This window comes from Leuciscus leuciscus, assembly GCF_965113295.1.
Source record: "Leuciscus leuciscus genome assembly, chromosome: 1".
NCBI lineage: Eukaryota > Metazoa > Chordata > Actinopteri > Cypriniformes > Leuciscidae > Leuciscus > Leuciscus leuciscus.
The window spans coordinates 43,890,863-43,908,175 of NC_138725.1; the positions used below are offsets into that span (position 1 = coordinate 43,890,863).

General features: G+C 37.9%; 1 protein-coding gene across 1 annotated transcript; it reads left to right on the forward strand.

Moving 5' to 3' along the window:
- Positions 1 to 581: 581 nt before the first annotated feature.
- On the forward strand, positions 582 to 7,351 carry il21r.1 (interleukin 21 receptor, tandem duplicate 1). The gene is made up of 8 exons (XM_082189504.1): positions 582 to 885; positions 1,249 to 1,369; positions 1,778 to 1,886; positions 2,027 to 2,214; positions 2,831 to 2,976; positions 3,061 to 3,311; positions 4,305 to 4,398; positions 6,271 to 7,351. Exons 2-8 carry the CDS (start codon positions 1,318 to 1,320, stop codon positions 6,961 to 6,963), a joined length of 1,533 nt encoding a protein of 510 aa, XP_082045630.1. The 5' UTR covers positions 582 to 885; positions 1,249 to 1,317; the 3' UTR covers positions 6,964 to 7,351.
- Positions 7,352 to 17,313: the final 9,962 nt, after the last annotated feature.

Genomic DNA, 17,313 nt, shown 5'->3' on the forward strand with positions numbered 1-17,313 from the left:
TTACTCGCCCTCAAGTTGTCCCAAACCGGTATGAATGTCTTTCTTCAGTTGAAGATAAAGGAGGATATTTTGAAAAATGTGGGTAACCCCATTGACCTCCATAGTATGCAGAAAAAAATACTATGGAAGTCAATGCTGTCAATTGTTTGGTTTCCCACATTCTTTAAAATATCTTATTTTGTGTTCAGCTGAAGAAATAAACTCATACAGGTTTGGAACAAGTTGAGGGTGAGTAAATTACAGAATTTTCATTTTTTAAGTGAACTATCCCTTTAAGATTTAAACATTTTGGTCAGGCAGTTCTTGGACAGCTAAATGTTGTCTTAGCTCTCAAGCGCACATATGATTGAGGATATAAATGTGAATAAAAAATTAGTCTAATATTCAAAACACAGTCGGGTCTTTTTTATGCAGTACTGTAGACTATATTACTACCATTTTACAGCACTCATACCATAATATAAAATGTCACATATATCACTGCTTTTTCATTTTTATTTAGGCTATTCAATAAAAAAAATGTTATACCCATGCCAAGCCCTGATTTATCTGTTTTCTGCTATATTGACCCCCCAAAATAGATTCTGATGACACTGCACATTTATCCGGCCCATCGTCAACAACAGGAACTATCCTTAATTGGTCTCATTGGGGGCGGAACATCTGCAAATGGGATCTTGTTTTAACCACAACCACATCCTTTATGTCATATTTTCGTCACAAGCACTCTGACTGTGCATGTAGATCAGTAGAAGATTGGAATAGCGTGAATGCCAGGTGGAGTAATGCAATGTGCAGCTGGTATTTGATTGAGAACTGCATATTTTTATATTTTCAGAAAACTTTTATATTTTTGTAAACTGGTTCAATGGGAATATTATCACGGTAAGTTTTAGAATTTCTCTACTTCTTCTTTTATAGTCAGTTTTACCTGTATTTTCCCCCCAACCTCAATCATTTATTTTTCTTGTTTAATCACCATAATGTTGATTATAGACTAAACAATATGATGATAAACATCTTAAATGTTTGTGATCATTTTCTATATTTTCTATGTATAAATATGTTATTATGTGTTGTGTATGTATTATTAATTACCTTTTTTTTCTTAAGTTTGTTGTTGTTATAACGTTTTATCTTTTTGAAAATTTTAATTAATTAAATTAAAAGTACAATATAAAATGTGGTTATATATTACCGATTTAAATGCTGTTATGTATTAAAATAACATGTTTGCTTTCTTTGCAGTTTGCATGTTGGCTCTGTACAGTGCATTTGAGCAGGGCTCACCACAGTGTGTGTCATTGTTTCTCCACAATGGCTCTATGGCAAGCCATATTCTTGCTTGTTTGTGGACTTATTGAGTGCAGTAAGTTTGCATTTATTGCAATATTATCATTCCTCTAACACTGTAAAAAAAAAAAAAAAAAAAAAAAATTGCTGCCTTAAATTAAGTACAATCAACTTGGATGTTTAAGTAATTTCAACTTAAATTACATTAAACTGACTTTTAAAAAAAAGTAACTTATTTTAATGAGTTAAAACAATGTAAAAACATATGTTGCCATAACGTATTAATCGTATACGTATAATTTTTACAGTGAAAGTAATTCGTATCATCTTGTAAAATAAGTGTAAACATCCTCAGAAGGATATAGCTGCAACAGTATGATTTGCCTTGTGTCCTTTGACCTAAGCAGGTGTTGCTTTGAGAAGAAACGCTGTACCGTTTCTGTAGCTCGATTGACCACATTTCCTCTCACTTAACTCTTTGCAGATGACGCTGTGTGCAGTGTGACCTGCACCACAGACTTCATCTCCAAGCTGAACTGCTCTAATTCTGACTCGGCAGGAACGGCTTCGTGTGATATTGTGGCAGATTGCTGGTACAGATCTAGCACACTGTTCTTACTTTTGAGAATGTGAATCTACTGAATCATTGTCTGGCCTCTGCTCATTGTTTTTTTTAACCTGCTATTACCATTGGTCAACATATTGTTTAATTAGCACGTTTCATGTCTCGCAGGGATGAATATTCTGCCATAAATGGGAACTGCAGTATCAAATCGCCACAATCCTGGTGCACAATGGAACCAGAGGATGTGGATGGTGTGATAGGGTTATATGATACCAACTGCTCTATCATGGTAACACAAATGGCCAAACAAGGCAATATGGAGATCCCGACTGAAAAAATTGTTTTATACAAATCTAGTAAGTTCCTCTATCCACTTCAGCAGCAGTGCAAAAATAAGCTGCATATACAGTGAAATCCAAATCTGAGATCACTGCAAAAAGTGCTTTGTAGTGAAGACCCGCTCTTTAGATTATAAAAATGTTTTTCAAACAAGTTGTTTGGGGAACCTAAAATGGTTCTTCTGTGGCATCGCTGCAAAAACCCCCTTTTGGGACTTTTTATTTTTAAGAGTGTATGAGGATTTTCACAGTCTGTAGTTTTTGGTTTGTCCTCTTTTGCTTTAAAGTTTGTGTCAAACCTGATGATCATGTTCTCCAGCATGATTCAAGATAATCCAAAGAGAATCTTGAGCTTCAGTGGAAGAAGAACATCTGACTGGCTGTACAAAGAGTCATCGTTAAACATACATCACTGATTAGTTACATAGAAATTGTGCAGAATCTTGAATATCGCTACTTAATTTTACATGATAACCTTCCTCAAAATCCCTTAAACCTTTTTGTTAGAATTGGATTTTAATCCCAGATGTTTAATGTGATCTCAGACTTATTGGACTCCACTGTAATTCATCGGCCTTGTTTACTTATGTACATTATTCACTAACATGTTTTTTTTAATTTTTATTTTTTATAGTTAAGCCAACGCAACCTTTCAACCTCAGAATTGCAAAAATTGATGGGGGTTTCAACCTCACTTGGGATGTGGCTTATGAAGGGGAAGATCTGTGTAAAAAATTATACTACAGAGTACGATTACGAACTAAAAGTGACCCTGATGAGGTAAAATATAAATTTGTCTATCCATATGGAGGGAAACTTACACATATTTTTATACTTTTTTTGAATATGTTGATTATTCCACAGAAGGGGCACATTTACAGTACGCAGCAGAACCAACAATCCATGGTTATCATGAGTGAAAAACTCCTGCCAGGGAGGCGATATGTGGCAGACATTCAGGCCGCTGTACATCCGAGGTGGTTTACATCCATGTGGAGTGAATGGAGCAACAGTGTTGAGTGGACATCTGACTCTCCAGAGACAGATCAGTACTATTTCCTGCTGCTGGCACTTCCTCTTGTGGCGGTGGTGCTGCTGGTGTACAGTGGGAAACTGTGAGTATTACTTTTATTTGTCCAGTATTTCATCTTGGCCTGGTTTCACAGACTGGGCTTAGACTTAGCCAGCAGTAGGTCTTAGATAAATTAGGACATTTAAGTAGCTTTATGTTTTTATAAACGTTCTTTTAGGGGGGTGGTGTGCATCTTGAGACAAAACAATGGCACTGATGTATTTTAAGATATGTTTAGGCTTAAGATATGATAGGCTTAAGCTTTGTTTGTGAAACTGGCACTTATGTTCCAGTTCAGATCTACATTTGTCAAAAAAAAAAAATAAAAATTGTAATCTCCGTTCTAACTGTTTACTTCCCAAAGATAAAGTTCAAAGTCTAGCTCCTCATGGAGGCCATGAGGTACATTTTTAAGACTTTAGGGAATTGTACAAGCTCATACAGAAGTCACTTTGTGGGATATGGAGAAGTGAAGCTAACTCAAACCTCTCTCATTATGACTGTTTCTTCATTTATGAGTCACAGGAGTGTCTTTATTATCTGTTAGTCATATGCCTTTGAGGCTTATATTAACCTTTCAAACCATCAAGATTTAGTTCACTCCTTCTTAAAAATCTGAAAGATTATGTACTGAGAAGTTTGCCTGATATCCCACATAGTGACGGGCTTAATAAAAGACTACAGACAAGTGTGATCTTAAATTTCGATAGCGCCTTCTAAATGAGTATTCCAGTAATCGATATGACGGCACTTACCGTATATGAATAGTCCTTTCTCACCTCCTACGTACACAAAAACCACAACAGCAGCAGATATGTTTGTGCAGACAGTCTATTTTTCATGTAGGTCAAAACTGGAGGAAGTCAGAGCTACAAGCTCTGCAAGTGCATAAAGCTCGACAGTTTCCGTGACAGCTGCTGTTTTCATTTGTTTTTCAGCACGTAATCATCATATGTCCAGAAATAACAGCCTGTTTTAAATGCATCCACCAAAATACACTCCAGTCATATAACACTTTGTCTTTTTGCATGTATAGAGGGGGCATCAAAAAGCCGACCTTATGGCAGCACATCCCAAGCCCGTACGAGTATTTCAAACCGCTCTACCATACACATCAAGGAGACTTTAAGGTATGTTATGTTTCTAAATCTCTTGTGCATAAGCAGAAGTCTCTGTACGTGTAACATTAGGGGACTTTCACACATGCGACTTACTTAACCTCACTCGCAAGAGGGGAATGTGACATTTTTCAAATGAGTCAGTCTGTAGGGGCTTCAAAGGAACAGGAGGGCTCACTTAACATTTGGTAGCGATTGCGTTAAATATGAAAACTGAAAGTAGCAGTTTTCCCCTCTAATGGAAAGTACTATGAGTTCAAACCCAAACTCTGATAAGGTGGGTAGTTATAAATAGTTGTTTTTAACTAAAGGGGAATTTAGTGAATATTCCACTGGGTAGGCTAATGTGAGCTGAAAAATACGAAAGCTCGTAACAACAAAATAAAAAGGAGTTATTTCTTGTTGTTATCGTCCCTCGAAGCACTTCAGTAATTCTAAGATATTAATGAGCATTTCTCTGAAACGTTAGCGTTTTGAAATGTGACGGTGTCGTGAACTTGCAAGACTCGAGGCTCCAGCTTTATTTAACCATAGCAGTAAATGAGGAACTCGTGGCAGCAATGTGGGGATCTTTATTTTCAAACATATTCCAGTAGAGGTCAGTAACAGGCTGCATTAGCAACTTTTTAAAACGTTTAGAAGGATATATTTACCAAAGTACTGTGTGAAAATAGTAGAGGTGTGTCGTGGGGGTAAGTGTTTTGATCTGCTCCGTTTTTGGTGTAAATCGCTCCGTGACACCCTGTGCAATTTTCCAAACCCCCTTAATATTAAAATAGATTACTCAGAAAATTCTACAAAATCAATAATTGATAAATAATCATTTTATACCTGCATGTTATGTCTTTTGTTTTGTAGTTGTGCTGTTTTGCGTTCATAATATCAGTTTTTATTCAGTGTGCACAAAGCACCTGAATGCTTGAGTCAGTTTTACTTAATGGGTCTAAAAGCATTTAACGTTACCATTCATAAAGATGAAAAATCTTTTAATGAATGATTTTTGTTACCCTTTTTTTATTAACACATTTTAAAGTTCAGGAAATGATGATTACGATTGCGATAAGATCTGCACGTAGGCGTTGTTTTGAATGTTTGACATTAAGCAGTGGGTTTATCGGGTTCATTTAGTGGGTTAGAAGGATCATGTGATACTTAAGACTGGAGTGATGCTGAAAATTCTGCTTTATCACAGGAATAAATCATTTAAGTTATTTTAAACCGTAATATTTTTTCACATACATTTTTACTGAATTATTGATCAAATAAATGTAGCCTTGTTGAGCATAAGAGACTTATTTGACACAAACCTTCGAATGGTAGTTTATACATTTCACATAATCAATACAATGACTTGAATACACCTCATTAAGATGAACATGTTTTTAATTTCACAGTTAAAATTTGGTAAAAATGTTTGAGGGGGCATAATGTTAAAATGTTAGAGTGATACATGTCCTAATATCATAATGAAGACAAACTACTAATTAAAATAATGACATTCTTTAATATAATCATTTGGCATAATTTTTTATAATTTCTCAAAAAAAAAAAAAAAGTTAAGCAGTGTTGAAGTTGTGCTAATCAAAAGTCTTGTGATGCAGGACCATTTAAAATGTTTTTTTATTTTTATTTTATATTATATATATTTAGTTTTTTTTTGTTGTTTTTTTTTTTTTTTGTCATGGACCTACCAACGAATACAAGATCAAGAAGTGTATCATTTAGTAATATGGTAGGACTGTGGAAGTGACTGTCCCGCCAATTGGGCAGAAAACTTTCACACTTCTCACATACTTGCTGTTGATCCCTCCAGTCTTTAATTTATTGTCATTTATTTTCATCATGACCAAATAAATAAAATGATCTACTTGTGTTTTATTTCAGAGGTGGGTCGGACCAGTCCTGACGTTCAATAACTTCGATTTCCATGAGAAGAGCACCACTTTCCAAGTGCTTTGTGAGAGCAAGCAGAATGACAGCTCAGAGGAACCTAGTAACAGCAGGAACGGTGAGCAGGACTTTGGTCTGGCGGGTCAAAACTCATCAAAACTCTACTTCCTTGGTGGCAACAGTAACAGCGTCGCACACTCCGGCGGACACATATCGATGGACACCGTTACAGTGTCTGGTCAGGAGGGCGTCGTGGCCGACTGGTCCGGTGACAGTCGCAGACGGAGCCTAGTGGACTTCCTCGATGTCAAAGACACCAATGAGAGAGCGGCTGAGGTCGCAGACAGACAGCCTCTTGTACCTGAAGGCAGCGGGAGTTTACAGGGTTTAGACTGTGATGACTGGCATCTACAGGAGCACGACCTGGAGAACATTGAACAGGTCTCGCTGGACTCTTACGGTTCCAATGAGGAGTCCGATGATGGTTACCCACAAATGGGATTGGATTTAGATACCATAGACAGTGGATTTCTGGAGTCAGACTGTTCAAGCCCGTCGGCTTTTGATGGGAACGAGCAGATAGAGACTGATTCACTGGATGGTGTGGGAGGCTCCCATTCGAATTATGTCAAACAGTGGGTGGCTTTTACAGCAGTTCAAGTTGATGCCCACAGCACTGGAAAGTAGCTGTTCATGGGAGTTTCTATTACTACATTGAACTGAATCAACCGCAACTGAATAATAAACAGGAGATGGTAGAAGCGTCTATAAAATATCTGAAGACACTGCATCTAATTTTCTCATAATGTGTTGATGTGAGAAGTTTCTCCTTACACTGAACTGTATTTGTGGCACAATGCCACAACATAGACTAAATGTTAGTCAGTTGCATGATCGTTCACAGGACATTGGTTTACATTTGGCTGCAGGACAGTATGTATGGATGCATCTCATTTGGCATACTATCAATCATGTAGATCAGAGTTTACGCAACTAATAATCATTATCCATCACTCTAATTGTACATTTTCTGTCATGCTCTATTTTTATCTGTCAGTAAAATATTGTAATGCTTGGCATTTTTAATGTGACATTGATATCACAAGAACTTCTGTGGCAACGATACAGAACAAAATCCCATGAATTATTCCACTAAACTATATTTGGAATGTTTCATTTTTCTCTTCAGATCCTCCCTCTCCTGGTCAGTTTTGCACTTTAAAACTATATTCCCTCCACTATACTTCACTTCTAAATCCAAATAATTATGGAATCCTTTTTCACCTCAGAGTTAAAAAAAAAGAAGAAAAAAAGGAAAAATGTAGTAAAACTAAATAAATAAAAAGGCAACATTGACTTTATTTGTCACGTATAAAGTCATAATTGCCTTAGAATCTATCCTTTACAGAAATATATAATTAACATCTCTTCCTCTGGGAATGTTGTTAACACAACCACTCCCTATGGTATGCAAAAGTACAATTAGTGTGTCCTAAATCATAGTCTGCAGCATGCCAAAAGTGCCTGGGTGGTTTACTATCCCAGTTAACAAAAATAGGTTCTAAGAACGTTTTGCTTACATTCCCATTAAGTTATGAAAACATTAAGTTCTCTGAACGTTCAAAAGTTAAAGGGATGGTTCTGAGTAATTTCACAATTCCTTTGCACAATGACCTCGAGCCAGACACCCCCCCCCCCCCCCCCCCCCCCCCCAAAAAAGCTTTTTTCCCCTTGGTTGAACATTATTAAAGTTAGAGCTTATTTAGAGATATCAGCCTAATGGATCCAAGGTTTTATCTCGTAAATTACCCCACTAATAATGCCCAGTATGGTACCAAACTTCTACAGTAGTACAAATAGGTTCTGTACTCAAAAAACGAGGCATTGGAAAGTTTGTAAGTACATCAGGAGTTTATTTAAATAACACTTGCCTGATGGCTTATGCTACCGCTAACCCGGACGTCGAGGTCACTTCCGTGATTTAGGAAAAACGATATGTAACCAAATTCAAGGTTATTTTGGCTAGAAGTGGGTTACTCATAGCCGGACTATATCGGGTCTATAGTTAACCTAGATGATGAAATGACGGCTATTGCACGCTGGGAACCCCGTAAGACTTTCGTTCATCTTCGGAATGCAAATTAAGATATTTTTTGTAAATCTAAGAGCTGTCTCACTCCTTCATAGGCTGCTAGGTAATCGATATCTGCCGGCCCAGAAAAGTAAGTAAAGACATCATTAAAATAGTCTAAGTAACTAAAGTGGCTCAAACAGTTTATCAAGCAACTATAATACTTTTTGTGCGCAAAACCCCCCCCAAAAATAACGACTTTATTCAACTATTCATTTTCTTCTGTGTGGGCCTCTGACGTGAGTTCATGAGAGCGTCACGACGCATGCACGAGAACTGAGAAGATGACGCAGATGGGTCTCGATGTAGTGTTTAAAATGGTTCTAAACTGCATTTCCTGGATGTCCAAATTGTGAGAACCAACGAGTCAGAGCTCACGTCAGAGGCCCACACGGAAGATAATGAATAGTTGATTAAAGTTGTTATTTTGTCTGTTTTTTGCACACAAAAAGTATTATAGTCGCTTGATAAACTTAAAGGAGAACTCCGGGCAATTTTTAAGTTAATCTTGATCGTTATACCTTTGTGAGTACTGTCTATAGGAAGAAAAAAAACGAACCGGATTGGTGCTTGCAACACGGAGCTGCTACAGCTAATGCCCAGAGCTCCCACTCAGCTAAAACGGCAGTTATGGGGGCATATACATACTTTGTATATATTCTTTGTGCCGCTTAACAGACACAAAATGCAATTAAAATGTCTGTCCAACATGAACAGGGCCCTTACATGACAACAAGATGCGTTTAGCAACTTAGCCATTGTTTAAATTCACCTAAATAGTGTTTTAGACGGCTAGCTGTAGTCTCGCGCTGAAGTCCCATGGGATCTCAGTTGTAGCCGATCAAGATTAACTTAAAAATTGCCCGGAGTTCTCCTTTAAGGTTGAGCCACTGTAATGACATGGACTATTTTAACAATGTCTTTACTAACTTTTCTGGGCTGGCAGATGCAATTACCTTGCAGCCTATGAGGGAGTGAGCCAGCTCTCAGATTTCATCAAAAATATCTTAATTTGTGTCCCGAAGATTTACGAAAGTCTTAAAGGTCCCATGGCGTGGAATATTTTATTATTTTATAATGTTTCCTGGGGTGCCCTTATAATGTTAGTGTGTTTTTTTAGTTAAATTTTTTTCATAATTTAGAAATAAAAGGCATTTTTCTTAGCCTGATTTTAGCCACTGATTTGAACGCTCTGTTTGAAGGGGCGTGTCTGCTGTGAGACTTCAGTGTAAACGCCCACTGCTGTGATTGGCTGACATGCTTGCATATGAAATAGCTAGCATTACATGTGGAACTCTCTCGACTACTTTTACTATTACAGCTATTATACGTTTTTACTATTACAGCTATCGGGATTAACGAATCGTGATAAGTTTTTTAAGTATTTAGATCTATTCCCATCACATAAAAGGTTGCAGTGGTGAGCATTGCGCAGATGACAGCCTGTTGATCGCGTGAATGAAGATCTTATCATTGCAATGCAGTTTCTGCACTCTCACTAATGATTTCACCAATGCAAACATGAGGTATGTACAGTAAGAACTTCGTTGTGCAGTGTAACAGCGTCATTGATTTCATAACGAGTTTTGGCAAGTGTCCAGATAAACTCGTGCTGTGTGATTGACAGCTTGGGCAATTGGAAAGGGATTGCTCTTTGATCGCTTTCTGTATCACAGTTTAAATAAGATTATGTTCATCCTACTAAGAGAAATTATATGAAGTTGATATTTTAGTCACTGGCTTGATTTACTGATGCAGAACGATTGTGAGAGAAAGATTATCTGTCTGAACTTGAACAATTACACATCAGAAATTCACATAACCAACTGGTTCTTCAGAGGCTCGGATGAAGGACCAAAAAAAATACTTTTGTGTTCATTTGTACATCCAAACACTGAGCAACTGCCATGCTTCACTCATTTGCAAGCCATGATGCCTCTCGAGGAAAAAATGATATCGCGCTTGCGAAGCTCATTTTCTCATGAGAATTCTCTTTGCAGGCAAAGCAGAGAAAGGGGAGGTAACCTTTCCTCTTATGATGAAATAAGGGGACTATTCCAGATTCGCCCATCTGACGCCAATTTCACATTAGGTATGTTCGACATCGAATTCGGCTGCGGCTGGATGTAACCGATCGGCGAGAGTAGCCGCGTGCAGGCGGGGAGGAGCTGCAAACAGAGACGTGAAGTCGGACACATTCTGGTTCCCGTAGTGACCGCTCACGTGGTGTTTGCATACTTTACCACAGCTGAAGTGAAATAAATGCAATATTTGCCAAATAATACACAGATGTTTCAGAGACATTTTCATTCAATACCTTATGTAGGCTACTGCTTCATACATACAGTGTCTGTTTGAACAAGAATAAAGTTCAACATAAGCTACTATCAATGAAGTGGAGTCTTCGTTTTTTAATCAGTTAATTTGATAAACATGACACAATATAACATCGCAACTACATGAGTGTTTACTGTTATAAAAAACTGATTTGTGAGCTTTAGAGGAACTAAAGGTGTTTGAATAAACACGAAACACACGTGATCGTTGTCATGCGGTGAATCCGGCCAATCGTGGAACAGCTGTGTCGTCATCAGAGCTCGTGCATCCCAGTGCAGCCGCTCTTGAGAAGCTGCGCTGGCTGAGTTCTCCGGCTACTCTCGAATCGCTCTTGCGGTACTTTGATGGCATACGTTACAGTCACGTGGCGTCGGCGCTGTATCAAGTCGGACAAAATTTCTAACCAGCATGCACTGCTTCAAGTCAGCCGCCGATCGGTCTGCGCAGTGCTGCATGACGTCGAACAAGCCTACATACTCCGTTTGCAGTGAGTATTTTTTTCCGTACCCATGTTAACAGGTTAGAGCTTTTACACTGCACGCGGATGCAGTCCGTCGATCCGTTCCAGTTGCGGTGCATATACAGCAGTGCCACGATCGTTTCCGCACCGAGTCTATGGCCCCGTTTACACGTAACGTTACATGGTTATTTTGAAAAACTGAGACATTTCCCTTCGGTTGTGCCCCTCGTTTACACGCAAACGGAGAATTCGCCTCTGAAAACGATTCTTTCTAAAAACTCCGGCCAGAGTGGAGATTTTGGAAAACTCTGTTTGCACGTTTGCATGTAAACTGAGAAAAACAGAGTTTTAGGCAGTCGGCGTCACAGTATGCAACAGAACTTGCACTGCGTCAAAGGTGCGACCTATATTTTCGGGATTCTGATTGGCTAACATGGGCTTGAGCTTCTCGTAACACTGCCACCTACAGGTTTGGCATGCTCTTGACGGCATATTCACGGGTTTGTGTAAAGTGTAAACGTAGCCTATTTTTGCTGTGCTGCAAACGCTGAATTAAAGTGACAGCGCATGTTTTGTGGTCAAAATGAACACAGATTGACCTGAAAATGTAGTAATCTCACCATAAATGTATTGAATTAAATACTACTTTTTTTTTCACAGTCATCTTTTTTACTTTAAGACCAGGGTAAAGCAAGGAAAACTACAATTTACCTCAACAAGGCAAAATAATGAACAACACTTGTCTCATTCGTGGAGGTGGAAAAACAAGTTCTTTGTGACGTGCAAGATTTATTGTATTAAAATTTAAATGCAAAAGAAAAGGCATGAGAGTCGGCTGTTTTTGTCAATTTTAAGTTTTAATTTAAAATGTTTGCGATTTTAATATAAGTACATGGTTAAATATTTGACCACTTGCTTGAGCAACTTAAAGGGGGGGTGAAATGCTATTTCATGCATAGGGGAGCGCGGGGCACAACCTAACGCGGGGCTAGTTGTAACACGCTTGTTTTAAATACTTCCGCACATGCTTGGATGACGAAACTTTGTGTATTTACTAGTTACCATATCAACACTATATAGAAAAAAAAAATTCCGCCAATTTTTTTTTTTTTTTTGGAAGATATCCATATACATTTATTAAACCATAGCAAAAGTAAATTTCTTAAGTTCATTTTTCATCTCTATTTTTTGTGTTTATTTAAAATAAGACAAATCTGATATAACAGTTGAGATAGTTCTTTAATGCTTCGCTAACTAGCAGAAGACACTAGCAGGGTTTAAACCCCAGTTGTGCAGGCGGGGGCATGTTGTAACACTGCGTTACAATGTGCCCCTATTAGAAATATGCTATTATATTCTATACTTTTATTAATTTTATTGGGAAAACGTGAGAAAAAGGTGAATAAAGACTGAGAGTCAATGTTCAGAAATGACTAATTATTTATTTGTTTTGAACTATGTTGTATAGCTGTGTTTTCATGTGTTCGTAGTCAAAAAAATTAAAATAAATATATATATATATATATTTAATTATTAAAAATTGCCATTATTTTATATGAAAACGTTTTTTAATTGTATTTTATTTAGAAAATATTTTAGTTTGTTTTGTATATATTTTTTATTAGATCAGATAACATTTTAAGCTGTCATATGTTATGTTACAATGTGCCCCACACATGTTACAATGTACCCCACCTATGGGGCATGTTGTCACATTTCACTTCCATTCTTTCGGGGTATGTCAAGAAAAAAGTATATACTGTATTAATAAAACAAAACCACATAATTGTACTAGACATGTGGGAAATTAATGTGGGAAAAAATAAATACTCTGAACCATAAGTAGATTTACACAAACTGAGAAAGTCAAAAAGCGTTAGGTTGCGCCCCGCTCTCCCCTACACTGTAGTTTTTTACACTGTTAAAGAGTTCGATTCCCATGCTAAACATGGACAATGTTTCAAAAATTAAGTTGTACATTTGATGGAGTATTTCTGTGCCAAAACTACTCCTTCCGGTTTGTCACAAGTTTCGGAAAGTTTTTTTCGAGTATGGGCATGTGTGACGTCAGATGCGGCGGAATTTCCTTATAGGGGTCCTATAAGGACCCCTATAAGGGTCCTGCGCGTAGACCATCACTCTGGTCTACGCGCACCCGTAGATCAGAGTGAGAGAGTGAAAGCAGTACGCCCAATCGCCCATCAAAGCGCTGTGCTCGGCTTTAGGGAAGTCATCGGCTGCGCTGCAGTCAAAGGACTTAAAGAAATAAACAATGTCACCAAAGAAGTGTGTTTTTGGTTGCCAGGGCAAGACAACCCTGCACAGATTCCCAAAGAACCCAGCATAATTGTATGCTGTCATATTAAGTCTTACAAACTACAACTTTACACATTATAATGCACTTCAAGACATAAGTATAACCGGTTCTATTTCTTGGCAGCAAACGTTTTCCGCCTCAGTTGGCATCAAACTGCACTTCCCACATGTACACCTTTAAAGAAAGGGTTCTTTAACCTTTTCTCACGTCAAAAAAAAATAAATAAAAAAATACGACGACATAAAGGGGAAATTAGTCATTTACAAAAACCTCTAAGCAAATACATATAGTTCCAGTGCAAACCACATAGAGACGTCCTTCTGTAGTCGTTGCTGCTGCTGATGCTCGTGTTCAATTTCAGCCTCGGGATCTGATTCTGGATCATAAATGTATGGCTGAATCTGATTGTTAGTCATGGTTTGTTTTGGATAACGTTTTTTTCCTCACGGTAAAGGATGTCACAGCTTCCAGACGCTAAAAGCTGCGCGCGCTCGTGATTCGTTAGCTCCGCCCACACGGCACGCCTCCAGCCGCTCGGTTTTTTCCGGAAAGACTCGGTACAGCCTATCTTTCTTTTATAAATATAATAAAACTAAAGACTTTTTGGAGATATGAAGGATGCAATACTACTCTATAGGTACTCAAGATTAACATGAGATTGACTGAAACTGAGTGGCCTACGTTGTTTAAATTGTGTTTAAACGTGCATACGTCCATTAAAGAGTGTATATGTGTACAAAGAGAATCGCAATGCTGACAAAACTTGTTTTTTTTTAAAAAAAATTAAAGTTGCTGCATAACTTCTGGATTTGAAATAAAAATAGTGAGCATGTGTTTGTGGTACAGCCGCGGATCAGTTGCAAACGCAGCGAGTCATTCTAGAATTGGGGGTACATTTTGAGTCTGCCAGATAAACCTTTTATTAAAAAAAAAAAAAAAAAACTTTTTGGAATCAGTTTTCAATAATAACACAAATTACATTACACTATCCCAAAAAATAATGCTTTATGTATGATTTTTTTAATGGGGAAAATGACTCCCACACCACCTATTATTGACTGTGTCCGCCTCCTGATTCATACATTCAACTTGGATTATCATGAAATAATTAAGTCTATTTTTCAAATATTTTTTGTGTTTACTCTATTAAGTTATATAAAAAATTCCAGGTTAAGGACAGATGAAACTGTCAGCAGCAGAAAGGCAATGGCAATACAGGACACGGCAAGATGCCGACCCTGTAAGGAAGGCAGAAAATGTGCAAAAAGATAGAAATAGATGGCACAAAAGGAAAAATGCAGGGCAGACATTCAGAGTGGCCGATCTGGGGGAAAGGGAGAAAAGGTACAAGTGCAGGTATTGGAAAGAGGCACAGCAGAGATGCAGAGCAGAAAAGCAGAGACTTGTAAAGATGACACCACCACAAAGTCCTGAACCAGACCCTGAACCACGGATATCCAGGTAACATTAGGTCCAAGAGTCTATAGGGTTATGTATGGTAAGACATAGGTAGATCGAGGAAAGTTAAGTTCTTTGTTAGGATTGTCAACAAATGACTTTAAAAGTATTGTATCCTCAATTTGTGCATTTTTTGTCATTTTAGAACTGCATGGGGGTAGGGTTAGGTTAGGGTTAGGGTTGGGCATAGTGCACATTTAAATACTAAATAAAGATAACCCTTTTCTGTGCAAGAAAAATATGAATAGCATAAGGAGCCGTCTGCTCTCTAATCGCTCTCGTGGTATTTTGATGTCATTCACCGATCGGTCTGTGCAGCGCCGGTTCAAGTCGAACAAGCCTTTTGTGTATAAATAGCCTCCATGTCACCCATTATATTTAGTCTAGCTTTGCTCCCTCGAACTGCTGTTGGGGAGTGTCATGTCCATGTCAAGTATGTTTATTTTGTTCACATTTATTTGAATACATTTTTTTTTAATAAAGCTGCACTGTTCTCATTGCAACTCGACTCAGTGGACCTTGTTACACTGGCAGAAAATGTTGTTGTTTTTATACTTTTAACTATGGGTGGTCAACTCTGTTATTAATGTCAACTCTGTTATGATCAATGTCAACTCTGTTTGTTTAAGATTTACTTAAAAAAATATCATCATATGTGTTTTATTGTTAACAAATTGATCAGAATCGTATTAGCATAATTAGTATTCTTACTGCAAGTTTTTAAAGCCATCCTTAGAGAAAATGCACACAATCTTGGCAACTTTTCAATTAAATGTGTTGATATGTTTACTCCAAAACAAAAAGTCTCTATCTTAATATGCTTAAAGTTGCATTAATGGATGAAAAGACAAAAATACTCTTAGGGATGAAATTGTGTTACATTAGTTAACTGTATATATTTGACCCAATTTGTCTATAACAGAATTGACAGATTTTTCTGTTAGTACATTGATGTTCAGTATTAATATTTTAAGTCTTACAAGTTTAAGATAAGAAAATATTGAAAATGTTGAATTTAAAGTGCATTATATGAAAATAAAAATGTTTAATGGAAAAAAGAAATCCTATTTTTTTTGTTTTCTTTCTCTACTTGAAATGTACCCGCAATTCTGGAATGAGTCATATGTGAACGCACCTCAACACGCACCGCATACGCACTGCACACGGAGTATGTGTGAAACGGGCGTGAGCTTTCGTTTTCTCAAAGGCGAAGCAGGATACCCAGGGCTTGGTTTACACCTATCACAATTTCTAGCCACTGGGGGACCATAAGCAGGCTAGGGGAACTCATATTAATGTTAAAAAAACTCATAAAGTTAAATTTTCATGCCTTGGGACCTTTAAGGTGATGATTCACATGGCAACTTTTTGAGCAATTTTGCTGGGCAATGTTGCCGTCAATGAGCAACCAGATGAGACACAGGGCCCATGACCGATCTAAATTATCCAGATAGAAATGTATTGCCCTTTTTTTTTTTCAATGGGAAAGTGCCCAAGCAACAATCGCTCCGCAAGATTGCCCACAAACATTGCTCAAAAAGTTGCCCTGTGTATCATCAACCTTTACGGGGTTGGAACAACATGAGGCTGAGTAATTACAGACAGAATTTTCATTTTTTGGTAAACTAACCCATTGGGCCCTATCTTGCACCCAGCGCAATTGACTTTGTACACCGACGCATGTATCATTCCTATTTTGCACCCGACGCACAGCGGACTTTTCCCTCCACAGACGCACGTCGGTAAATTAGGAAATGAACTTACGCTCCCGGGGGGCGGTTCAGCGTAAAGAGGAGGCGTGTTCTGGTGCAAATGTTCCCTGGTGCTATTTTGCAGGTTTAGAAAACAATTCCGCCACTGACCAGGAAAAACCTAGTCTAAAGTCTATGTTATTCATATGCTATTTTAAGGGCGCATGCTTGGTCATAATCAATGTAGCGTGTGCACAATGCACATGCACTTTGCTTATCTCATCTACACACAGTATGAGCAGTTCTCATTTTTAGAAAACCATACATTATTACAAGGAAAAGTATTAACACAAGAGGGAAATCATTGTTGTGTCCATGAAGATGTGAAAAGAATAGGCATAAATCTAGCTTACACATTTACCCAAATTATTGTACGCCTGTTTAACCAAAGCTAATTTGGATGGGTTTCTCCCATCCCCATAATGTCACCTCTCTGTCTTTTACGGCCCTGACGAGAACGTCGGTCTCCTCGGCTGTGAACCGCTCCTGGCGTGCGCCTGGCAAATCCGCCGTTATAATAGCAATCCGCCATGGAACAAGCGCGCCTGCTCTTAAAGGGAATGTGAGATGTCGCTCTGATTGG

Bases quoted from the DNA above. Each gene is read 5' to 3' on its own strand.
- il21r.1 (XM_082189504.1), top strand. From the start codon at position 1,318: ATGGCTCTATGGCAAGCCATATTCTTGCTTGTTTGTGGACTTATTGAG. The intron at 2,215-2,830 runs GTAAGTTCCTCT...TATTTTTTATAG, and splicing joins AATTGTTTTATACAAATCTA to TTAAGCCAACGCAACCTTTC. The intron at 3,312-4,304 runs GTGAGTATTACT...TTGCATGTATAG, and splicing joins CTGGTGTACAGTGGGAAACT to AGGGGGCATCAAAAAGCCGA.